At 44.3% G+C, this 25,662-nt stretch overlaps 2 protein-coding genes across 2 annotated transcripts; one reads left to right on the forward strand and one right to left on the reverse strand.

The window, feature by feature from the left end:
* The first annotated feature begins 1,127 nt into the window (after positions 1 to 1,127).
* On the forward strand, positions 1,128 to 5,297 carry LOC125751850 (immunoglobulin superfamily containing leucine-rich repeat protein 2-like). Its single transcript, XM_049031233.1, has 2 exons — positions 1,128 to 1,384; positions 2,172 to 5,297. Exon 2 carries the CDS (start codon positions 2,192 to 2,194, stop codon positions 4,322 to 4,324), a length of 2,133 nt encoding a protein of 710 aa, XP_048887190.1. The 5' UTR covers positions 1,128 to 1,384; positions 2,172 to 2,191; the 3' UTR covers positions 4,325 to 5,297.
* Positions 5,298 to 6,674: 1,377 nt separating this feature from the next.
* stra6 (signaling receptor and transporter of retinol STRA6) lies at positions 6,675 to 22,707 on the reverse strand. The gene is made up of 19 exons (XM_049031234.1): positions 22,584 to 22,707; positions 22,340 to 22,465; positions 19,643 to 19,982; positions 18,582 to 18,648; positions 17,875 to 17,960; positions 17,499 to 17,632; positions 16,824 to 16,990; positions 15,663 to 15,788; positions 14,653 to 14,723; positions 13,906 to 13,985; positions 13,757 to 13,818; positions 12,775 to 12,937; positions 12,222 to 12,297; positions 9,770 to 9,903; positions 9,374 to 9,491; positions 8,847 to 8,948; positions 8,574 to 8,737; positions 7,915 to 8,052; positions 6,675 to 7,220 (listed from the first exon to the last, which is right to left on the reverse strand). The coding sequence occupies exons 3-19, from the start codon at positions 19,726 to 19,728 to the stop codon at positions 6,982 to 6,984; spliced, it is 2,013 nt and encodes a 670-aa protein (XP_048887191.1). The 5' UTR covers positions 19,729 to 19,982; positions 22,340 to 22,465; positions 22,584 to 22,707; the 3' UTR covers positions 6,675 to 6,981.
* Positions 22,708 to 25,662: the final 2,955 nt, after the last annotated feature.

A 25,662-nucleotide genomic window follows, 5' to 3' on the forward strand; every position in this document is an offset into this window, starting at 1 on the left:
ATACAATGTTTTCATTGCATAAATAATTGCTATGCTATGCCAAATGTTTTGCACTATTACAGATGTGTTATCAATGTAAGTGCAAATACACGCGTGTTGAGCGTGAATAAATACAACATAATAAAATTTGTGAGTCCAGTTTCACTAAAGAAATTTTATAAAATATTTAGTGTTGGTAATGAATATTTGAAGGCTTTTTGACTATATTGGTACATGACAATCAATTACACTTTCTGCATTCAATATTTTGCTGAACGATAAACCCATGAAAACGGTAGGGTTACTTACGCCTAATGTAGAAATACACAATATTGCATTTTTTTTTTAGAAAAAAAAAATTCTGACTGTGAAATAAATTCATTTCGTTGCCTAAAATACTAGACACGAAAACGTGGCGTGTTATATAGTTTTCCATTACTGAAGAATCAACATGAAACACGACAGAGTGAACGTGTTTTTACCATGGTCGAAGAATGAATGTGAAGGATGTCGTTTTAAAAATCTGCGTAATTTGATTTTTTTAACAGAGTCAATCAATCCTAAACGACAGAACAGGCGCTATTAAGTCTTGAGAAATCTGTATTTTATGACAATCTATTTCAAAGACCTGAAAAGACCTAGTTGTACAGAGAAAATAAATTGTAGTGTTTCAGTATGTAATTAATTGGACTGTTAGTTGGATTTATTTTCACTATTCCATACGTAATACTAAAAATGAAATTTAAGCGGAGACAAAACTTAGCGTCCAGGGAGGCGTAGTTTAGAACTCAATATATTAAACATACGTGTAAATTTGTAAATAACTAAATTAAAATGTTTGACAAGGTTGAAGAAATTTCAAATAGATCAAATATGATATGCAACAACATTGTCATATTAAATCCTATATTGTGTTAACAAAACCGACGCACTAAAGTTCGGTAGCCCTGTTCCCTTATTTAATCTTCAGTTATGAAGAAGAAAGCGCTACACTACAATATAAACATATTTGTCTTAAAATGGTTCCCGGCGACGTCGGAAAAAGGTGCAGGGATCCAGGCGTGATATTTGCGTCGCGATGCCCTGTAGCTTTAATGTGCGGTTTGTGGGAGAGGCTGCGCGTTCACGAGCCCACCCCTTTTCAGCAGAAGCGGGAGTGCGCAATGAATCCCAGCCAAACTCTCCGCAAAGAGAAAAACACTCGGGGCTGCTCGGCATCACACTGCGAGAAAAATGCCGTTTTCGCCAGCTACCATTGGAAAAAATTGCTGCCAAACAAATAAAAGCATATGCAGTATATCTGAAGAAAATACTTTGATTAACAATTAATTGTATTTTGAATTTATATGCCAGGAAGTGCTCAGATAATCAAAGAATACACAGAGGACTGAATAAACTGTCAAAGGTAAGATTATTTTGGAAGTATTAAGTGTTGGTATTGTTGCATTGGTTTTACGATAAGGACTACAATACGCGATTATCCCGTGGAATACGGTTTAGTTATTTTAGATTTCAGTTGTTTATATGCTAGTAATTATGCTGTTAGTATAAACACTGTCTTCAGACATTCAAACATTATACAGTGAAAGTTCAAAATAGGGATATACTGAAAACGTAGAATGAAAGACGTACTTTTCAGCACCAAGGACAGAAAGCGAGCGACCCAAGCGATGTGAAATCAGCGCTCTTTTCTGCTAATACAGCTATGCAACCTGTCGGCAATGCAACGTCTCACGATTTAAGCAGTTAATAATAAAACGAGCGGTTTAAAAGTTGCTCCATACTGTAAATGGATGTGTGGTTTCATTCTTTCGGAATATGTATTAAATGTTCAGTATATTTCAGAATCCAGATAGTAGCTTATACAGATACTTTCAGCAGTATTGTGTAGAAAGATGTTACAGTTTACTTTTGTATCAGCAGCTCCTTATTATTGCGCCGTTCTGTATCATTATTATAATAATTAGTCTGTAATTCGCGTAACGTTGTGTTATACGGTATGCTGTTCTGATTCTTAAATAGATAACCAAATTATGAACTCGTTCCCACTTGCTTAAAACCCCATTTTTGCGAGAGAGAAGCCCAAATACTTGTAGCCTTATTAGTTTTTTAATCTTCTTTTAAAAAATTCTTATACGTTTGTCAAAAACTTTCAGAACATATAGCCTAATTGTTTAACAAATGTTTTGCAGGTGCTGGAAAAACGACAGCAATGGATCTCCGTCACCTTGCTCTGTGGACTGCTCTTATTAGTCTTGCTCAGTGCTGCCCAGAACCATGTAGCTGTCAAGACAAATACGCGCATCAGTTTGCCGATTGTGCTTACAAAGACCTGCTGGAGGTACCTGTAGGACTGCCAACCAATGTGACGACTCTCAGTCTCTCTGCTAACAAAATCACCCTGTTAAAATCCAAATCCTTCATCAACGTTACTCAGGTAAATTCACTGTGGCTGGCGCACAATGAGATCGTTACCATAGAACGTGGCACTTTGGCTCCCCTAGTGCAGCTACGAAACCTGGATCTGAGCCACAATAAAATCGTGAACTTCCCTTGGGAAGATCTCTACAACCTCACTGCCGTACAGCTGCTGAAGATGAACAACAACGAAATGGTCAGCCTGCCTAAGGATGCTTTTTCTACTCTGAAAGACCTGAGGTCACTCCGTATCAATAACAATAAGTTTACCACCATTACACAGGGCACCTTTGATGCACTGAGCTCCATGTCTCACCTTCAGATCTTCAACAATCCATTCAAATGCTCCTGCAGACTGGAATGGCTAAGGGATTATATTTCTGATGCTAAAATTTCAATTCCAGAGCAAAACTCCATTGTGTGCGAGACCCCCACACATCTGAAAGGTATGCTGGTTGCGAAAATGCCAAAATTAGAGTGTGTCGCTCCAACTGTGAGTATAACTTCCTTGCCCAACATCGAGAACACTGAGCTCTACGAGGGTTTCATGTTGATATTGAACTGTGAAGCCAAAGGAAACCCACAGCCAGACGTCAAGTGGGAAATCCGTGCTGGAAATGAGAACATTGAGTTTATCTTACCTAGTCCGGTGAGTGAAAAAAATGACCTGCCTGTGGATTCCAAAATGGTGGATAACCGATTTCAGGTCTTTCAAAATGGCACCCTCATCATCCCCCGCACGAGCAAGAAGGAGGATGGTAATTACAGCTGCTCGGCCACCAACGACTTAGGAAGAGCTGAGAGCTCAGTCAGGGTCGTGGTGGCAGGTACCAAGAAACAGTCTAAGAATTCCATGGACACCACAGCAGAAAGGAAGAATTTATTCGGACGTCAACCCGACACTAAGGCCTCCAAAAACAGTGTGATCACTTGGTCTAGGTCTGAAGAAAAGAGCAAGAACGTCCCCACTGGTTCAACGTACATCACTGAGGACACCGTGCAGCCTGGCAAGGATCCAGCACAACCAACATTCGCCAACAAATGTGGCATAAATGATGGCACCATATACGTTTCTAACCATGCCTTTAATATGAGCTTAGAAGAACTGAAACAGTATACCTTCGATTTTGGGGTCATTGCGTTAGAAGTATCAGAAACTGAGGCCAAAGTCCAGCTCAATCCTCTGCAGCTACCCAGCTCAAAGACAAATCTACACCTCAGTCCGTCCCAGGAACTTGAAACTGTGAATAAAGAAGCTTCCAGCCAAACATTACCCAAAAAGGTGCCCCTAGACATGCTCTACTTATGCGTAAGTACAGGTAATGGTCACTCTGTAGTTCAGTGGTCCAAGATTGAGGATGGCATTAATGCTTATCGTTTCCAAGGTCTGCAGCCAGGAACAAACTATACACTCTGTCTCACCTATGGCGGCTCTGACTGTCATGTCCAAGTCGTCTTCACAACAAGGAAGAAAATCCCTTCCCTGCTCATTATAGTTGTAGTTAGCGCGTTCCTGCTAGCCTTGGCCACCGTCCCCTTGCTAGGGGCTACTTGCTGTCATTTATTGTACAAATACCAAGGCAAGACATATAAACTGATCATGAAGACACAAAATCCAGATCAGATGGAGAAGCACATGGCTACAGACTTCGATCCCAGGTCATCTTTTGTTGAATCTGAGAAGAATTTCAACCCCAGTGAGGCAGGCGAGGGAGAGGGAGAGGGAGAGGCACAGAGTGAGGTAGGGGACGGTGAAGGAGAAGTGGAAGGCAGCGTGGTCACCGAATCCATTCCCGGATCGCAGTCCAAAACTAACAATGAGGAATTTGAAGTGGGCTCCGAATACAGCGATCGATTACCCCTAGGGGCAGAAGCAGTGAATATCTCAGAAGAAATTAACGGAAATTACAAACACCCTGGTCGCTGACAGGTTTGTTGTCAGGGGTTAGAGGCTGTTACTATCAACGAATTTAAAAAGCAGGTAATTTCCAAATCACTACTTCATACAGCACAGGAGCCCGTTCGTTCATATAAGCTCCCAAAAATCACTTACGAGTATAATAAAATATGTATACATATGATGTTTTGTTGCGACAAACTCTTTTACCACCAGTTAATGTCATGGATTGGACGGAATGTTTTAGAGGGACACCAGATATAAATACACTTGTACAAAGACATTGTGATGCATTCGAAACTAGAGGCACTTTTGTCGTTGTCATTTAATCGTTATCATTGATGTTTAGTAAAATAAAGAGCTCTAAAATAATACTCGGAAAAGTCGGTGAAAATCGCCGCTTTACCACTGTAGACAGGAGCAAAATGAATAGTCGTTTTTAGACGTTTGTTTCTGAGGATTGTGGTGCTGCCCGACGGCACTTTAAGTACCCGCGTCTGTGCGTTTGACTATTATTACTCTGTAAGATATGACGGGAATTTCACAGTCAATAAAGGAGGGCAGATACACGCTTTGGGGAATCCAAGCAACCACCAACAGTATTAAATATACTGTGGCGATACTAACAGATGTGACTTGAAGCCCTTAAAATCATTGGTGCTTGATATTTTCTCCCTTTTCTCAGATTCCGAACGTGTCCCCCCTTTTACAGATGTTGTCCGTGGCATGTCACACATATGTATTTTCATGTGTGTTTTTAATAGTGTATAGGAAGTTAGATATACTTAATGTCATTATGTGATGTAAGCCCGGTGAAACAAAAATGTTTCCTTTTGTTAATGAACAAGGTCAGTTTGCATATGCACACCTTAAGGCTTTGAGTGTAATGTAAAATGACTTATTGTGGGCTTTAAGTGACTAACTGTCCAGTTATATTTTAAAGATCCCTTTACATTTTTGATATCATTTTATGTACGTGAAATAAAGTTCTTGAAAAAAATAATCGCACTCATTTTTTTGACAGTGAAATACACAGATTTTAAAATTTACAATTACGAGTTTCTCTTTGGAGTTATGGTATTTAGATTAGTATTTTTATATGCAATTATATAATCGTAAATTTAATAATAGACCTACTATATCAATTTTTTTGTGGTTAAGAAAACGAACAGCCGCACTTATCCGCGGGAGGTAATAGTTTTGGGCGTTGGCCAGTTTGCGTGTCCGTCGAAGGGATGCTAATGCAGCCTGACTAGATGTATTTTAATCTAACTAGCATAACCAAACACGGGAGACATAGATCTACATCATTTTTGAAGAAATCATTTTTTTTTTTTAACTTAGGATATTTGCGGTATTTGACATAGTTATGACTCCACGAATTTAAACGACTCTGGCGTTAGACATAATGAGTAGGCTATTTTAATATTTCGGAGAAAAAATCTTAAAAACCGGTATTCCACAAGTGTAACCTCCATAAATGTTTGACATGCAAAGTAGAATTTAATGAGACATCACTACAGTTTGAAATACATTTTAGCGTGAAATCTGAAATATCGCAGACTGCGTGTTTAATTGCAATCAGCTATTATTTAAAAACTCAGATTCCCAGAGTATCCGTCTAACAATCCATTTATCATTAATATTTCTAGACCTCTATGGATAATCAGTAGTGTTAATTAGCCTATAGTATAAAATGAACTTAAACGGTGTTCGGACATGATGTCATTGCGGACGGCGCTTTACTTTCCCGACTGCCGGCTCCCATCTCCGCCTTCTCATATCTTTTTTTTTTCTATGCAGGACCTCCGGTTTCTTCCGAATTTCCGAAACATATTGCTCAGGTAAATTACCCACTGTGATCTGGCCCATGCAGACGATTCGACCTCTACTTCCCGTTAGCGGATCCCGGACGTGTACAGGATTATCGGACACATGTAATTAATATTCTTACAAATGTCCCAGAAGCAGCCAAACGCGACATATAAAGTTAACATTGAAACCTGTATTGTACAAACAAAGTAATAGCAATACCCTGCACATACATTCGTGTACACAATGAGATGGATATCAGAAGTACACCAATCATCAGTGAATGTAAAATAAACTGGCCGTTTGAACAGTTTAACATTATTTTTGACTATCGTAACATTTTCAAGTTATTGCTTAATTTGTTGTTCAGAGCAGGACGTTTGAGTTGTTAGGCTTATATGATTTACCAGAACGCGTCGGCAAACACATTAATAACTAGATTCATTCATCTTTAATCCATATACATTCGAGGGCATCCCATCGAAGTCTCATCTTTCAAGATATCCCAACGTATCAGAATATACTTAAGTGATGATTATCAAAACAAAACAATCACCAAGACTGAAAATTTTAATTTAATTCAATTTATTTCGTGGCGGATTTCATCTAGCCTATTTAAAAAACAGAGAACTTAGGCTACATAAGGGCCGCGCGAACAATGGCTTATTTCGCTCATAGAAAATAGTGTTTCTTGAAAAAACATCTATATTTGTTACTAATGAAAACATCGATTACAGTGTTTAATAACAGTGCTATCACAGGATCCTGGTACTGGGGAAAGTGCCATTACTGGACAGTACGTGAACATCGTGAAAACAACGACTCCAGCAACCGGCGAGTATTTCACGCACGGAACAGATGCGCTGCAGAGTAAATCACATCGCAAGCCCGCGCGCGCTTGCTCCCCTTCCGGTTCCATTGTCGGCGCCCTCCTTGGTCGCGCGGCTAAGCGTCCCGTTCAGGAAGCTCTCCGAGCACTGGCACCCGAAGTGTTTCCTAGAAGCTGCCAAAGCGGGGTTGTTCACCAGGGTGTAGAGGAGCAGCCACCGTGCCCGAGCCCTCCTGGCACTGGACTTGAGCGTCGGCTTCTTCTCCTTCTGGACCAGCCGGACTCCTGAAAGCCAAGGGGACCCCAGGTAGAGGACAGCACAGGGATTCAGGACTCACACACGCAAAGACGGCTGCAGACACACGGTAGAGAACCTCGTTAAAAGCCACTTCCGCACAAAAGCCCGCAGCACAATTTAAATGTTCTTAAAATAATTAGCCCAGGGCTTAGCATTAAACAAACAAGATTATTTTTAAAGTTTCTTGTGAATAAGTCTCCGGACTTATTTTTCTTAAATTATTTGATATAAGGAATAATGCAGAATTTATTAGGAATTTAAGTGTTACATAATCTAAGTATGTCAAGAATAGGTATCCTACCCTAACTCTACCCCAAACCCCACTTCCCCGACGTTGTAGATCTAGAACATTCAATATAATGATGGCGTGCAGTGGTCCAGGCAGTCACCATCAAGCACCACCGCCCCCAGCCTCCATGCCCAGGATTTAACCATGTGGTCACACATCTACGGCACATAAACCATCCACCTAACTGATGCCAGTAGCGGTGCTGCTTTGGTGTGGAAGGAGCATGACAGCATCACTACAGAACACACAGGTGGTGTTAAAAAGGGGCCAATCAGAGCACAGCTGCAGCGCGGCTGTGGGATAGAGAGACGGCATGTAAGGCGGGGGCGTCTGGCCCGCTGAAAACAAGGGATCTCCCCAGGCTAAATGGGACAAAGCCTCCCGGGACCCACCTTCCTCTGCATCACGCAGCTGCAGGCCGGGAAGGCCCCCCACCACCACGGAGCACAGGAGCAGGCCACAGAAAGCCTTCATCACTGGGTGTGACTGGCTCGCCTCCATCATCAGGTAATAGGAATAGCAGCAGTATCCTGGGGGGTGGGGGTGGGGGTGACACACTGACTGGGAGTCTGAAACTACCAGCAGACAGGTACCGCTTTCGCACAAATTAAAGGCTCTCGCCCGGTGATCCGCCGCTGCTGCATTCATCCCACGCAATAACGCGAGCATTTCGCCAGCGCTTCACCCCATACGGATTCCCGGTCCACATCCATCTACTTACTGACAGAAAATTGCGCATCATTTTTAAAAGACGTCCATTAGCACAAATTGCCTGCTATTTTAATACCGTAATTTCATGGCTGGGAATTTGCATGATCTGCTGTAGACAATACAGCTAAAAATGTGTCGCTGTAATGAGATTCCATCTGGCTGATATGCGTGGTGCCACATCGCCAAGGGTTAGAGTGCTGTGCTCAACACCTCCCTGTCATGTGGGAGACAAGTGACTGAATGCTGTTACCGCAGTGTCTGGCAGAGACTGGGAGACTGGAAGCTGTTGCTATGATGACTGTCGCTATCCACTTTGAAGGCTACCCAAGGCCCCACTCACCTGGGTCAAAGGCTTCCATTCCCGGGCTGAGCAGGCTGATGTCCATGCGACACAGGTGCACGATGTTGAAGAGGCCCGTGATTACAATTCTCCACACCCCCAGTACTACCCCCAGCAGAACGTTGACTGGGAAGAGCAGGTAGGCCATCAGGGAAAGGCTGGTCCTGTCAAAGGGGGTGAGCATTCACACATTTCGCCTACTGGTTACTGGACAGAACAAACATGGTTCTATGAGGCACTGTAAAGGGAACCGGGGAACCACAGAACCACTACCTGTTGACCAGTTCTCTGGATCCTGCATCGTTCTTAAGGAAGACAAACTTGGAGGCTGCATGCTGAAGAACCGTGATCAGGAGCAGCGTCGTCCAAAAGGGCCTGTGGTGATGGGTAACACTCAGATCGCTATGGGGGTTGGGGTTCAGCTGATCTGTACTACTGATAGGACAAGGGAGGACAAAGCCTACGTGTTGCATCTAGATGCATCATCCATCAGCAACTAGCATGTTGATTAATGCTGTTTGTGTAATGAAAATGTAAAAAGGTGCTACCACAAAATAACACTGGCTATACAGGTGCATGTATCACTCTGTGGCAGCCATTAGTGTAAACTCACATTAACCACGTCCAGGTAGGCTTTGGAAGTGTGAAAACACACCAAAGCAAATGTTGCAAAAGGAGGGGAGAGGTCGCTGAAGGGAGGCCCATGGCCCCAGATAAAGGGGTCCCCACAGAGGGCGTTTCTCAGTGACCCAGGGGTCACCTGAAAGGACATGGGTGTCTGGGCGACGAGTCGTCCTCACCACATGTTCCGGAGGATACGGAAGAGCACGAAGTTCCGTCCGTACAGGATGGGAATGAGGACCAGGAACACAGCGAACAGGAAGCAGATGAAGAAAACCAGCGTCTGGATGACCATACCTGTAGAGAAAAGGCCGACTGTGACCACCATTTCAGAGGCAAAATTTAACTGCATTTTCCTGCCAAAAATCACGGGCAGCCCTGAGACCACAGGAGTCAGCAGAGCACTGGCCTGCACACCGGGATCAACTGGGAACTCTCCACTGGCATATGCTCTTCATGCCCAAGACAGCACTCACCATAGCACCCTCTGCAAACTCATTTGATGTGAAGAACATATATTCTTCTAGACAAGCTTCTTTGGAAAACAAAAACATGCCATCAAAGATCGGAGTTACCAAGGCAGATGAAGGCAGCTTGGTATGCAGTGAAGCCCGTCCAGCAGACCAGGGCTTGTCGTGATGGGCGGGCTATTCTCTTGCGATTGAGAACATTGTGGACGTTGCCCCTATACAGCCCTCTGAGGTTGGACCTGAGCAAAAGGCAGACATCAGTTAGGGCCTACTTGACTATCACTGCACCTTAAACATGCAAACAAGAGCCTGCAGGACTGTCACCACATTGCATGGTATCTGCCCTCACTGTGTATAATCCCCTCGCTTTCATTTTCTAATTGCTGTTTATGCCCCAAGTTAGAGTTATTTCTGCAATTAGACCATCACAGGGATTTAATTTTGCTAATATTAACTGTAAGCCAGCATAGCCTGAGTCTGCCTAAAAGCAGATGGAAATCCCATCACTGGGTGTGTGTGTGTAAGTGTGTGTGTGTAAGTGTGTGTGTGTGAGTGTGGGGAGCAGCCCGGCCACAGGACAGTACGCCGGCATCCCTGCATCTCGGCCATAAATAAAACACACAGTTGCTTTTAAGCTTCCTAAATCTCACTTGACTCGCCTGGCTGGTGCCCAGGGATGAACTGGGAAAACATGCAGAACACAGGAACCACCACAGAGCTGCAGACTAACATTTTCACTCGTACTGCTTACTGAAAAGTTTAGGAGCACCAGCATAAAATTTAGCTGCACTATTTAAATTGACATGTAATGCAGCACATTCAGATTTTTTCCATACCTGTATTCCAGATAAATGTTTTGGTAATAAACATACAATTGACAGAAATAACAATGTGATGCTTTATTTTTAAGGAAAAAGAATGGAGAATGGAGTAGTAACTCTAATCACTCTATCTCCCTGACACACACACACAAACACACACAAGCAAGTTGGTCTTCCTGTCTATATGGGGACCTTCCATTCATTTCTATGGGAAAAACCCTAATCCCAACACGACACCCTTAACCCCTACCCAGCCCTAACATTAACCATAAGTAACCAAGCAAAATATGACTTTTGGCATATTTAACCTTTTTGATTGCATTAACAGATTTTTATATAATTGAATTATAAAATTATCTAATTAGCCAAATGGTGACTTGAAAAATGTCCCCAAAAGTAAGGAAGTTTAACATTTCACTGCACTTTTGGGACACATTTCAAGGCATTTATCAGTAGAACTACTATTTAAGCTTAGGCAATATAATTGCACACCACTGTATTTCCTTTTGACAAAATTGTATTTTGGGAGATTTCAAAATACTGGAAGAGTGCTGCTTTATAAAACGCAGCCAAAATACCGTATACCTGACTGTGATGCCTGGACGGTATCAAAAATTGGATATCGCCTACTACTATTAAATATTTTGGTTCCATATGACCAAAGCCACAATCTATAATGGACTTTAATGAACACCGTTCTTCACAATCTTTAAATTCCTCTGTAAGCCAGTTTTAAGTGTTAACCCTCACATAGTTGATTAAAAATGCACATATAGGAATAGATAAGTGCAACTGTAATTCAGATGCCTTATTGACTTCCCAGTTCTTAATTTTCAACCATTTCAAATTTGAAACTGGTTCTCAATACCCAACCTTATACATCAATCCTCACTCCTTCCTAGTGTTTCACGTGATGTATGATGATTGATGCTAAAAAAACAAACAAACAAACAAACAAACAAACGGCAAGTTGCTTTGGTGTGGCTAGTTCAGATTACAAAAATTGTCACAATATGTGAATAGATGGTTGCAGTCTGGACTCTGCACAAGCCTCGGCTCTGCTAATTACAATCCTGCAGGTCAGCTTCATATGAAAAAGAAGTGACACAAAGACATCAGAAACGTGACTTCACACCATATGACATTGTAATAACTTTACAATATCCACCCCACGACACATCCCAACCAATGACACTTCAATATCCAGCCCATGTGACACATCCCAGCCAATGCCATTACAATATCCACCCCACGACACATCCCAACTAATGACACTTCAATATCCAGCCCACATGACACATCCCAGCCAATGCTATTACAATATCCACTCCACTAGAATTTAAGTAGAATACAGGACTAACAATGCAAATGTAATGGGTTCAAATCCCAGGGAGCGCACATAAATTGTAACCCTTCCCTCTACCGTAAGTTGCTTTGGATAAAAGCATGAGATAAATAAATAAAATGTAATATGACACATGCCAGGCAATAACATTACAATATTTCACCGTGACCATCACGTAAGGCACTGTGTACAGATTACTAATGTGACATACCACTTAATAAAACAGTAAAAAATGCATGGTATTAAGTTTTTCCAGGCATATAAATGCTAAACAGGATATAATAGCCCAAGACTGCAGGGGGCAGCCTGATTATCTCCACCTGAGCCCTTCTGTGTGGCTCCGCCCCCTGCATGGGCCCAGTGTGGGTCAGATGAGCTTGGATGTGCTTACTTGTGCAGGACCACGGATCTCGCCAGCATCACCAGGGTGGCAAGGCAGGACAGAGTCATCGCTGAGAGGTAACACACTGCAGATACAGGCGCACGCACAGAAAATGACAAGGGGCAGGGGGCTCACCCGCCTCTTTTACGTAACAGCGCGGCGAGGAGGAACATCACCCAGGGAATCCTGCGTCTGTTTGACATCACAGTCGCTTATAGCAGCTTCTGGGCTGCTGCAGCTTACCTCTTAGATCAGTGTGACAGTCAGCCAGCACACGGTACTTTCATTACCCCTCTGAACTAGGCCCCCCCCACACACAGGTACCTCTGAATATCTGTTTTAGCTAATGAGATATGACAACAAAGCTCAGCTATTACACATAGAGAACATACCGGAATTCCCACTCGGAATAGCTAGTGGGGAAAGAGCAAAGCTGCCGTCAGCCATAATCGGAGACATAATTTGGGCTGCTTCAGGATTTTTCTTTTTTTGAGGAGTTGTATAGAACAAGATACTGGTTTTGGAGCTCAAAGGTTGACCCCACGTGCCCGTCGCTGCATACCTTCCACGCACCACATGTAGTGGACCACGATTTGGATCACCTCCGCCCGATCCTGGGACAGAATGACATTGAAGCCAGCCAGAAGATAAACGACCTCTTCATTGACTCCAGCACGGACCTTCTGAAGCGTGGGTACCACTGCAATCACGAGTAACAGCGCCACCTATGGGTGACAATTGTCATTGCATTAAGTGATTTAGAAAACATTGCTCTTAGTGGTACCTTGGAACCTTAGTATGTGAGCGAATACACATGTGCACCACCTATAGTCTCGCTACAATTTCCTTTTTAAGTTCTTCAATTACTCTCACTATTTTCCTGTTTGCTGCTGTCACTGCAAACTTTCTTAGGGATCATGATTATATGATTGTATGACCATGAGCATGATGATTGTATCACTAAATATATTGTAGATAAAGCACAAAATTTTTTTTTACAACAAACACAGCTTTCACATGGCAAACTTATTGGAGAGGTACCGCGACACTGACGGCGATTCATAAGCACCAGCAACCCAGTAGGTCCATTTGCCTTCGTTTCGGCCCACCAGAGACGCGTTTCAATCCGTACAACTTTTAGCGGGTCTGTTTTGTTTTGTCGTGTCGAGTTTTCGGTCGAGTTGTGACTAGGTTTTTCCTCGACCAATCTGTTCGAGATCCGAATTGGTAGAGTTGAACATGTTTTGACCCATACCAGTTTTACCAAAAATGGTTGAGTTCCAAGATTTAGGTCGAGGTGCAAGTTTTAAAAAAGTCAACAGAGCTGTTCCATGTCAGAGTTGGTCGAGTTCCAAGGTTCTGGTGAATATAAACTTTAATATGTAAAATATGCATCTATGTATTACAAAGAAATAGCTGTTGTAGTGCTATACTTACATCTATCGATCATGATTTTACTGTCAAATATTTACTATGAAACAATTTAAATATGATTTTTTTTTTACTAATGCAGGGACCAGATAGGGAAGTTCTTCACAATGCACCTGATAGACTGCGATGAAGGAGATCATCGCTGAGATGGTCAGCTTCAGAGGGAGCTGGAAGACTGAGGAAGAGGAGGATCCACAGTCAGCTGCTAAACGATGCATGAAATTAGCAGGACAGCCTGTAGGAGCATGTGGGGGGGGCCCACCTTCCTCCGGGCTGGAGATATACGACTTTAAGGCATCAAATATCCTCTCAGGCAGCTTAGGCTTGGTCGCGCAGGAAGAGCTAAGGAGACAAACAGATTAAATAAACATCAGATGTTCAACATGCCGAATACCGCAACTCGACATTCACAACCCAGTTGTTATATGTCGACAAATGAAAAGCTAAGGATGCGCGTCTCTGCCACCTGCAGCCTTTATGCGCAGAAACGCCAAAAAATTTCTCCAGGCTGCCATTCTGCATGCTTAGAAGCCTGAAACGCAGGACCTGTTATACAGATGAGCGTTAGATCCGACTTCGAAAAGCTACAGAGGCTCCTGGGCCGCCTGCTGGCTATTTGCAGTGATACAGGCACGTCCTGCCAGGAAAGCCAGAGGCTCCCCTAACCTCAGTACTCTTCTCCCGCAGACACAAATGGGGCACAGAAGTCTGTCACTACTCAACAGTGAGAAATTAATGAGAAATAAATTAACAAGAACACTTTCGACAACTGATTTCCGACTCGAACCAAAGCAGAGAGTAGAATCACATCTTAGTTGTTAAGTACAGAACATTCACCTTGACCCAGTTTCCAATTTTGTAAAGCAATATAGTGAACCTACTAACCGCCTTAGGGGCAGAAAAAATATCAGGGTTTAATATATCAGCCATAACTGCCACTGTGCACTTCAGCAATACGACCAAGCATAGTTAAATATTGATGCTCATTTTCCGATGCAGAGCTCCCGACCTGTCGTCTGGTGTAGGTCTCTTCTGCAGGATTTCTTTAACGTAATCTCTGTAGTAGCTGCTGTCGAGGTCCTGGAATTGACCAAAATGAATAACGGTGAACACAACTTGAAAGGAAAGGATAGTGTAACATACATCACACATCCGTCCGTCATTGATATAAATACGCATGTTATTTATCCTTTAATACAATTTCATGATTTCCTTTTTCCTTCATTGGCCAGAGTAACATGACCATCTTTACCACAGGAAGAGCACCTCGCATTTATGAATTAAGCCCGTTGCTCTTGTCTTGTCCTTGACGTCTATGTCAGCATTCTTGATTTTTCAGATCACATGCAGTCTTTGCTCACAGGTTGTACGCGTGTGATCTCTGACCACTGCAGGGTGAGGCTTTCGCTAAAGATTACCAAACACACAGCGCATTGTGTCCTCTCTGTGGGAAATGACAACATCCCCATAATCGGTTCAAAAACATTATGCAAGCCAATTAAATGAAAGCAGCTTACGATGATTAGGCCTCTGGCATATCGTGGGATTTTATTGGAATTGTAGCTCTGATTGGTCTCACTGGAAGTAGGACTCGTTTGACAATGACGGCGGTTCTGTGAGTAAATGCTGAATTCTCAAATCCCTGTTTCCACTTGTAACGCTTCTAATTTTTATATAATTGTGTACTTAATTTCTAGTAGAGGAGATAACAGAGTGGTTGCCATTGATTAATGGATTTGACAGTAAAACGCATAGCAGTAATATTAAAATTTGACATGTACAATCACAACATCTCTTTACAAGATTTAATACCGGAAATGGCTTATATTACACTTTAGCTAAACTGTTACTGGTCAATAAAATTTCATCACCTCAAAATTTCCCTTCTGGGTTTCATGATACTCATTTAAATCTTGCCTCTAATTAGTTCTTAATTTGAATTTCATTTAAATTCCCCACAGCATCTGTATGAGTGGGACCCCGCTCACCCCTTCCTGCACCCCCTGGTGGGTCGCTCACCTCAGACACGCTGACCTCCCGGCTGCTCCTCAGGGCCATGAACAGGAGCCTTGGGTAGAGCAGACTGAGAAAGGCCAGGCAGGCGATCAGGGGCAGGCTCGCTAACAGGGAGTAATAGGCGTAGATCTACAAGCAGAGAAGCAGAGAGGGTGTCCCAGTTGGGAGATCTCACAGAGGATCCCCCCTTCATGGCTATACAGACGCAGAGATTGAGTCGGGATCACGTCTCAACTCACTGTAAACAAACATAACAACCATTAGATTCCTGGTTTCCTTGGAAGAGAGATGAAGCAATCTATGAAAATTACACCTTCCCTCTGGGTGCTGGTTTATAAAACAAAATATGTCTGCCCCATTAATTTCTGACCTTCTGCCCCAGACCAGAGGGGAAACAGACCCTAACACTGGAGAGATACAGAGCAAATTGTGTGAGGTTGGAACGCCATGTTTCACAAACACTGACGTGATTAACGGATTCAGACTCTGCACTCTGGGACCGTTCTCCAGGAGAGGAGGTGTGGGGTGAAGCACCACTTTATCTGGGAGGCTTCTGGACCCTAAAATCTGCTCCCCCCCCCGATGGTTCTGTTCCACTTCAGACAGTCATCAGATGAATACACTGAAGATAAATGACTAACGGTTGACGTCTCCATATCTGACCCCAACTGCGTGATGGATGCCCTTTGTCTCAGTTATTCCTGGACAGATCAACACTAAAACCTAGATAACAGACTCGGGCTGGGACCCCAATGTCATGGCTGAAACTGCCCTGTTTCACACCTGGCCTCCTAATCATCCCCTATATCTAATTGGTGAATTCCTGTCCCTTCATCACCTTAGCTACAGTGCGCTGAGCGTGCGGGGGCAGAATGGCTGCCGCTGCATCATCCAGGTGGGGGGGCTACGCAGTGGTGATGGTTGAAGTGGCTCCCCTTTGGTTCTGAAAAGTGCTTTGGGTGTCTGGAAACCACTATATAAATTTAACATTCATTTATTCATTCATAATATCTCACACAGTTGGCCATGAGGTGACCCCTCTGCACACTCAGATTCTCTTTATTGTTGATCTTCATCGTGCTGCTTAGTGTTAGCATGAGGTGGCTCTGCGCTCTCAGATAAACAAGTCGCTGCTTGGATTATGAACCATACCCTTCCTGTTACCTCAGGGGTCCTAGGACAGTCGACCTTCTGCCAGACGAGGACTCCGAGGTGCGTCCAGGAGAGGAGGCTGCCCAGTGCATAGCCCACCTGACTGCGCAGCCCCCCGCAGGCGAGCAGGGGGAAGTACAGGGCAGGGTAGTAGAAGAGACCCAGGATCTTCCAGTACTCTGCAAGAAATGGCACAGACTCACTCAACAGCACATGCTAAAATGCAGCATCTCTCTCTATGGCCAGAAGGAAGAATGGACCATGTAAACATGAAGTAAAAGCCAAATGCCAAAAACTTCAGGAGCAAAAATCCAGCCAATGGGAGGAAGTAGGACCTAGAGCAGTCAATGAAATGCAATGTAAAGTATGACGGAGTGATTTTGAAAGGAATACCTTCATTTGTTAGATGCTGCCTTGGAAGAAGGATGGGGTAAATGTCAGTGAGAATACCTCAGTGTGAAAGCAACTTGTTTTCAACAATATTCTCCTTTGAGGAGGATAAAATTGTGCCTTGCATCGCATTGACCCAGCATTGACTCTGCCCCATTACCTCAGCATGAAAAAACTCCGCCACAGGGTGACTCACACTTAGTCAAGGCGATTGGAATCTTCCGGAAAGGAATACCGCGATTACACAGCTCTATGCTTCCAGCAGAGCTTTGAGCGAGAGCCAAGCGTCACTCTCACCTTTGTTTTCCTGGCTGTTGGAGAAGGGCAGGGGGGATTGGGCCAGCAGCAGCACACACAGCCTGCAGAAGATCATCCCAAACACGGCCACGGCCAGCCCTCTGTGCCGCGTCTGCTCCAGGAAGTTCACTGGGCTGGGGGGGGGGGGGGGGGGGGACGGACGGACGCAGGCTTTAGCGGCTGGCCGTGACATTTCCTTCACTGATGGACGATAACTCTGCCGGTGGTGAACAGGCTGCTGTATGATTTTGACGCTGTTGTGCCAAGTCAAACACTGACTGAAAGGGGAGTAACTATAGCATGAAACCCAACATCTCCTGCAAGCGACAAGTGCAGGTGACACCATACATGAAGATGGAGAAACGGAGGAAATCACCTGAGTAACCCTGCAGCATCTTTCCCGAAACCTCGATGCCGCCGTTTCCATCTGGTCACTGCAGCCAATATCAACATGACTATACACTAGCAAAAAAAAGAAGACGTCTACTTTATTGTTGTAGACCACCCTGGAGAGGTCAGGGTACCAATCTGCTACCATTAATCTCCCTCTCAGGCTTCAGCGAGGGAGGCGCCAGCAGAGAGCAGGCAGCAGGCACCCTGCAGGCCGCTCAGCTGGAGCGACCAATGAGAGCTTGGAGTAAATGGGCCAAAGCTGATAACACCCATTTGTCGGAACCAATCGGGCAGTTTGTCTTAAACAAAAATCACTGAGGCTAAAAAAGAACAGAACTTAATGGTCAGAAGTGGCTAAGAGATTTGCCAAGTATTCTATTTTGGTACATACATTCTTCAAACAGACATCTAAACATTAATGTAAAAGTCTAAAAGTTAAGTGACATATCTTGATTTAATATCAATGATTTACACGCAATTACTAAAATTAGTAATGGAAATACTAAAAATCCCTAGTAAAATCTCTCTGTGCAACAAGATCATACTAAGGTTTCTTAAACTCACAACGCTATATCTCTATGAATGAATTAATACTGAAACAGTGAACAAAAAAGAGTGACCCTTCTCCCCAAAGCCCTGTGGGTAGGGGGTACCAAGATGGGCATGTCCTTTTTCCTGTAAAAGACTCACAGATATGACCGCGATGGATGTGTGGAACAGCCAGTCATCGGCAGTGGGGTCACATGGGACGATAACCCTGAAAGTGTCATGGGAGAGACTGCAATCGTCACGGTGAACGGTGAGCTCACTTATCGCTACATCTCTGTACATCCCCCCCCCCCCCCGGGACAAATTCCGTTCGCACGGCAGATTATCACAGAGCCAGAGCTCATCTATGCAAAGCAGGCTGGGAGATGGAGGCAGGCTGATGTGGATAACTGGGAACTGGAGCCCTCCAGTAGACATAGCGTGTCTTAACAGGGCAGACGTATTGTGCCCCAAATTAATGAAACAGGAGGAATGAGTGACGTCAGCATGTTTATAAAAACAAGACGTCTTCTGTAGGACAGAGACAATGAGATACCCCGAAGCATGGGGTGTCCCAGGACACTCTGAACACATTTTCCCAGCATCTGTTGTACAGCAACAGCAGAAAAACGACATCATATCCCCCCTGGCGTCATTCCTGCTGCAGGAAATCATATCAGGTATTGGCAACCCCCCCCCCCACCTGCTGCTTTTAGGGCCCAAACACATACCGCTTACACCCTCTTACTCATTCTGATTTTTCTGATTATAATTATTATAAGTATTGATTCCTTGTGACTGTGAGTTTATAGTTAATATGACTCGCAAATGTATTTTTTTAAAGCAGAAAGACATTGGATTTGAACAGCCGAAGTAGGAATCATATCTGAATACATCTGGATGTTTTGCTACCCAACATACAACCCAAGCAAACCCATGACCCGAAACATCTGGACAAGGGCTCTGGTAAATCGTTCATCTTATAATTTACAGGCCCATTAAACACAGTAACAGTTGTTTCTGTCAGCTAAAACATTTAACCTTGTTTTACATTAACTTACAGAGTGGCAACAAAATATCGCTGCCATTGTAATAGTGAAACAAGTTATTTTTTTGTGACTCAAAGATACACTTTATAAAAGACACTTCAGTAAGAAAAAAAAACACTGAAGGACAGACATTTGATAACAGTTTCTCAGACAAAGATGAAACAGGACACTTACTCTGTTGCAGGTTTAGTAGGCTCCGCATTGTCATACCAGTCTGCGTAATCGTAGTAGTCCTGTACTGCCGATACATTGTTGCTCATTGTGTTCCTCTGGTCAGATCCACAGCTCGTTGAGAAGTTCTTCAGGTGGTTCTTAAGTTCAATGGGCTACTTCTGAGAGCTATGACCCAGTTCTGACCCTCTGGATAAACTGAGAGAACTTTCCTCTGAAGTTCTCACACCTCGTGTCCCTCTCTGCAGGTGGCTGCTTTGCTTGGCCGCACTGGTGTGGTGTGACAGGTTCAGAGTGCCCCCCCCCCAGGTCAGAGCTTTTTCAAACGGGGATTACCGGAATGCTAGGATACGGGGGAGAGACATGGAGCAAGAGTGAGAGAGAGAGAGAGAGGGGGAGAGAGAGAGAGAAAGAGAGAGAGAGAGAGAGAGGGAGAGAATGGAGGGCCGGCAACTTTCCAGGCGGGCCAGGCAATCTTTTCTACCACATACAGTAATGGAGTTTGTCAGCTTCTGTGGCCACTGGACTAAATGCAGGCAGCAATGGAAACGAGGTGCAGTGACCTTATAAACACAGATATACGTGCATAGAGTAAACGATGCTTTAAGATGAGTGATATACACATATGGTTGAATTATGATAAGAATATAATTCACTCTACTCTTCTGCATATCTAGATCACAGCTGCAATATTGACAATTTTGAAAATGGAAAGTGCTGCTTTACTGAAACAACTATATTTATTTTTTTAGCAGAAGCTGTTACCCGAAATAACAGTTGAGAAAGCAGGCTCAGGGTCCCCGGAGCCTAACAGCTTTTCAAGAATTCAAAAGTCCAATTGACGAAGGACTGTTGTTATAAGAAGATGGACAGTGTGCTTTCACTCCATCTCCATGGTGATGAGAATGGCTGATCATCTCACATCTGTAGTAGCCGTCTCTAAGAGCATCAACACGCCCAACATTATAGAGTCTATAATAAAGAGTGTTAATTAAAACACGCTAGCAGCATCAATCTGCTCGGATTACTAAAAGACTGTTAAAAATAATATTACTAAAAACACACTCAGCTGTGTTTCACCTGATTCCTACATGGTTTAAAGCTCATAGCTTGTTTTTGAAAAAATAAATACAAATTCAACACTGATGATCATTTGATAAATCTGCACTCACCTCAATTTTATAAGAACGAACTTTTTGTTTAATTGTACTCAGGGGTATCCTTAGGCCTTTTTTTTATTGGGGGGGGGGGGGGGGGGGTTTGGCTCCCTAAATATATATGTATCCATTGTCTTAAGTGATTAATAGTTTGCCCCCCTTTCCCCCATAAAAACTCAGCCCCCCACCCATTCATCTCCAACTACACGTCTACAATATTTCACAAAGATTCTGCCCAAAAGCGATTTTCACAAATAACTATTTACTTTTTAAAAGCAGAATCAAATTCAATTACAAGGATAATCAATCATCTTTAATATCCAAAACAATGTACAAAGAGTAGGCCTACAACAGAGGTCATGATTAAGAGAAAATTCACGGGGAATAAAAGTCCCTGCGAAAGCGCGTGCTGTCCCCACATGTCATTACAGCACGAGCTTCGCTCGCAAACCGCGCAGCAGAGAGGCACCAGTTCGGCTGACAGCCTCGGGATTCACCTTTCATGTAGGGCTTATATTCCTGCTACAAAACCATTAGTAAATAATAATAAGTATTTATTGTTCTATTCACTGAAGCTGAATACACATACTATACGCTAATTGATTGGTATTTCATTCCAAAGGTGAAGGTTGCGGAGTTCTGGCCGGCCCAGTACTGCCAGTGCATATTTGCATGCGTTTCCATTCAGTTCGTTAGCAATTGGGGGAGGCTAACGGTGAGATCTTCCACAAGCAGCGGCTGTTTAAATAAAATCACTAGCCTCTTCCCTCCACACACAGGGCGGGATTGATGAAAGTGACACCAGTGCCGTGAAATGGGTAGGATTTATGGGCCGTATAATGACCCCATATCCACCATCATCATTCCAGCCCTCTGGGGAACAGTTACTGCGGCCGCTTAAAAAAACACGGCACTTAATCACAAGCCGCATTTACAAAGCGATGTCACGGCAAAACACCGTGAAAACACTGACGGATTAAATCCCCGAAACACTAAATCAGATCACAAGATAGCAATGACAAAGCCGCTCGGTTAAGCTGAATCAAAAACAAAACTCACGGGTGCTAGTTCATGTGAGCTGATTTTAGGGCAGTGATGAAGAAATGTGCAAAAAGGCAGTGGATGATCACGGGTAAGGATCTAAAGCAGAGTCACTACACTAAATTCTACCTAGGAAATACCTACTTTGTCTGATACCCTTTACTGGAAACTGCCATAACACTCTCCGGCGGGGTAGTGTCACTTTCAAAGTGCCTACAAAGGAGGTCTTCCAGGGTAAAGTGACATGCACTCTGGATATAAAGCGAGATAAAAGCCGGAGTCTCTGAAGTGCGCCGCCGGATCCTCCTCCCGGTACCGGACAAAGGGCCATTCAGCCGGCAGCCTCACCCCGCCGCGGAGGCACAAAGCTCAGCCCCTCCCCGGGTCAGCTTTTCATCTGCACGTCCCCAAAAAGTACAGTTCCTCTGGCTATATATGTGTTATTATGATACGAAACACCTTTCAAAGAAAATGTGGTTTGATGGGTGTAAGGCTGTGGCACCTGCCGCAGGTGAAGCTGTCACCGCACTGGCGGCCGGTTCGCTCTGCACGCACGTCCAGGAGCGCAGCGGGGATGAAGAGCAGCCGGCACCCCGCCGTCTTCCTCACTCCGATGACTTTTATCAAGCTGACACGGAAAGTTGGGTTTTTATTAATTAACTGCAATTGTTACACCTGTCGCAGTTCAAAATGTGCTGCTAATTTCCTTTGCAAACAAGTGTATTAAAGGGGTATGAAATCATTACCGTAGTAGCCCGAGCTGCAGAGCTGCTTGTTTTACAAATACGCAGATTTAGGAATAAGCCATGTGACCAAACACTAACATAAAGACGTATCTAACACCATGCACGTAGTTAAATTATGGTTGACCCCCCTCCTCCGGGAATACGTAGGCAGGAAGTAAAATAAAGGATTGCCCCCCCCCCCGCCCCTCGTTTGTCGAATCTACCGGTAAGATTGTGCCCCCCCCGAAAAGAATTTCTGGCTATGTGCCGGGCATATGCTCGGATTACCGCTGTACTTTAATTAATTCTGTATCTGGAATTTCTTTTAAGGAAATTAAAAAATATATGGAAGGTGGCTCGTAAATGGATGAAAGAACGACCTGCAAATTTCTTCCGCAGATAGATAGATGGATGGATAGATAGATAGATAGATAGATAGATAGATAGATGATTTTAAACTACAATTATTGTAATTGTTAATTAATATACAATTATTGTAATTGTAAATATAATGAGATTTAGTTTTGAACACACCAGCAGATGCACAGTATATTTACAATTAAATCGATTCTGTAGGCCTACTAAACATGATGAGTTTAATCATTTGACTACAGCTCCTTTGCTTTAGTATCTTTTAGATCTTATTTTTAATATGGATGTTAGAAAAGCCAACACACGTTTTCCAAACAGCCTCAGCCTGCAGCACATGCTGCCTGGACACTTGTCATGATCAGACACCATAGTCAGGCTGTGCCTGCATGTCTGGTGGAAGTGGCGCCTGTCAGGCTGCACTTCAGCGTCCTCTGTGACGCTGCCAGGTGTGTCAGGGGAAGGGGACCCACACAGAGCCCTGTTGTCACCCGTCACCTGCAGGGGACCCCGGCCTCTGGCAGCTGTGCTTTCTTAGCTGCTCGGTGCATTAGTGCCTCCTGCAGGGCTGTCAGGCACCCACAAGGCTTCAGTTGCCTGCAGTGAACACTGTAGTACTCCTCCAATTACAGGTACCCTGCATGCTTCTGTGCTTGGGGGAGTGACAGTCGCTTCTGAAGCAGCCAGGCGCGTTTTGGGGGGCGGCGAGCTCGAGAAAGACGCCCTTTCGTGATATTAACGCGAATCTCGCGCCGCTCGCCGCGACCCGTGGGAAAAAGGCGCTCAGCCGCTATGCCGGCTGCGCTGGCGGGATCGCGGCATCAGCCAGCTTAATATCGGGCCACACAAAGAGCCTCTCTGCTTAATCTGTGATGTGTCACCCCTCCTTTTTAAGACCTTTAATGAAAATGCAATATGTCGTCTGATCCTAAGGACTTCTGGCTGTGCCCAGAAAGTCTCCTGCAGAGAAACGTGGTTTTCGTTGTGTAGATTAGACCCTATTTTTCTTTCCTTTCTTTGAATGTACATCCAATAACTTGTCCCTGGTGTACGCAGCAAAGACCCGCCCCCCTAACGACAACGGATAATCCCACTTGGAAGCAGGGTGCTGCTGTGTTCGTTATTCCCTGTCAGCATCCTGCCAGCTGATTCCTGGCGTGTGATTGGCCCTTTCCCCTCCTCTCGCCTCTGTGCCAGTGATCGGAAGGTCGCTGGTTTGCGCCCAGCCTTGGCAGAACAGTCACATGTCTCTGGGTCCGTGATCAAGGCCTTTAACCCCCTGCTCCATGGGCATTGCTGCAGGTGGCTGCCTTTCGTTGCCTGGCTCGCTCTCACCTGTGTGTGTGTCTTGGAGAGCAAGATGAGGGAGGCAAAATGAAAAGTGTCCCACAGGGACCAAGGAAGTGTCATCGCCATTGTTATATCTGGGTATGAAAACCAACGGATGTAAAATCACATTGCAGTGGCACAATCAGTCTTGCAACCGCATGACGAAGGCGTGACACCCAGGACACGCTAAGGTCGCATTAAGGTGTCTGGCTGTGCTGGTTTTTTTTTTTTTATCAAACTTGAGCTTTTTTCAATATCCTTTCATAGGCAATTATAGTAGATTGTGTCCAGTGAACAATCAGCGCGGCACTGGGCTGGAGAGAGAGCAGCTTATCTATGCTGGCAGCTGTAATGATGTTAAATTGAGTTGCTTGAATTCCTGTCGTTCACATTTTCTCTGTTCGGGAAACGGTTTAATGTGCTTGAAAGTGGGACATTGATTGAGGCCATAAGGAGGAACTACGGTGTATGCATGCGTGCATGCATATGTGTGTGTGTGTGTGTGTGAGACCCTCTACTGGATCAGTAGTCTTAGAAGAATGATGCAGAGATGGGTGGATGGATGAAATGTGTCCTTTTATAAAGCCTTGGTGATTTTACAGTAACATTTGGGTATTTAGTGATTTCAGAAAATGGATGGATGGATGGATTTTGGCACTTTTTTCGTCTTTGACGATATACAAAATCAAGCTTTATATGTGGCAGTGTGGCCCTTGCGTCTGGTTCCCCCTTAAATAAAGTGGCCTGTGAATAAGGGCTGAGAGCTGTTCTTCACACGGGAACTAGCTGAGCTTGGCAGTCTGGATGTGGAGGCTTGATTAGATTTTCAAAAAATGCAGAAATCAATATTTCATCAAAGGGTGTTTTGTTGGCCGGTGCGTCTATCAACGTGGGGGTCGAGCCGTGCGGCTTCCCTTTATGAGCAGCGCCGTAACGGAACCCCTGCCACGGGATGTTCCGAGGGCCGCGGACATTATTTATGCTTATTAAGGCAGCAGCAATCAAGCGCCGAGCGACACCGCTGTCCAGCCCGCTGATTTACGGCAGGCCCCTGGGCGGGGATGCTATCTGTCTGTGTTATTGGTCCTCTGTGCTGCCAAAACTAGACGGAGCACAGCGATGGCAGAGGGCATCCCGCCACAGGAAGGGATATCAGCCACGGCGACTGTCTCCATGTGCCCGAAAGCTCCCCTGGATACACACGCCGCAGTGATATTGGGGCGTGGGGGTGAGGACAGCGGTGTGGTTGAAACGCTCTGGTCGTCTCTGGCAAATGAGAGCCAATGAGGGGGCAGGGCTGCACTTTTTAACGAGGCTCGACAGCTGAGGTGTCACTCCACAGATCAAAGGTGGGGGGTATCTTCTTGGCAGCATCCTAACTGGGGGGGGGTCGTCGTGGGGC

The sequence above is a fragment of the Brienomyrus brachyistius genome, chromosome 11 (genome assembly GCF_023856365.1).
Source record: "Brienomyrus brachyistius isolate T26 chromosome 11, BBRACH_0.4, whole genome shotgun sequence".
NCBI lineage: Eukaryota > Metazoa > Chordata > Actinopteri > Osteoglossiformes > Mormyridae > Brienomyrus > Brienomyrus brachyistius.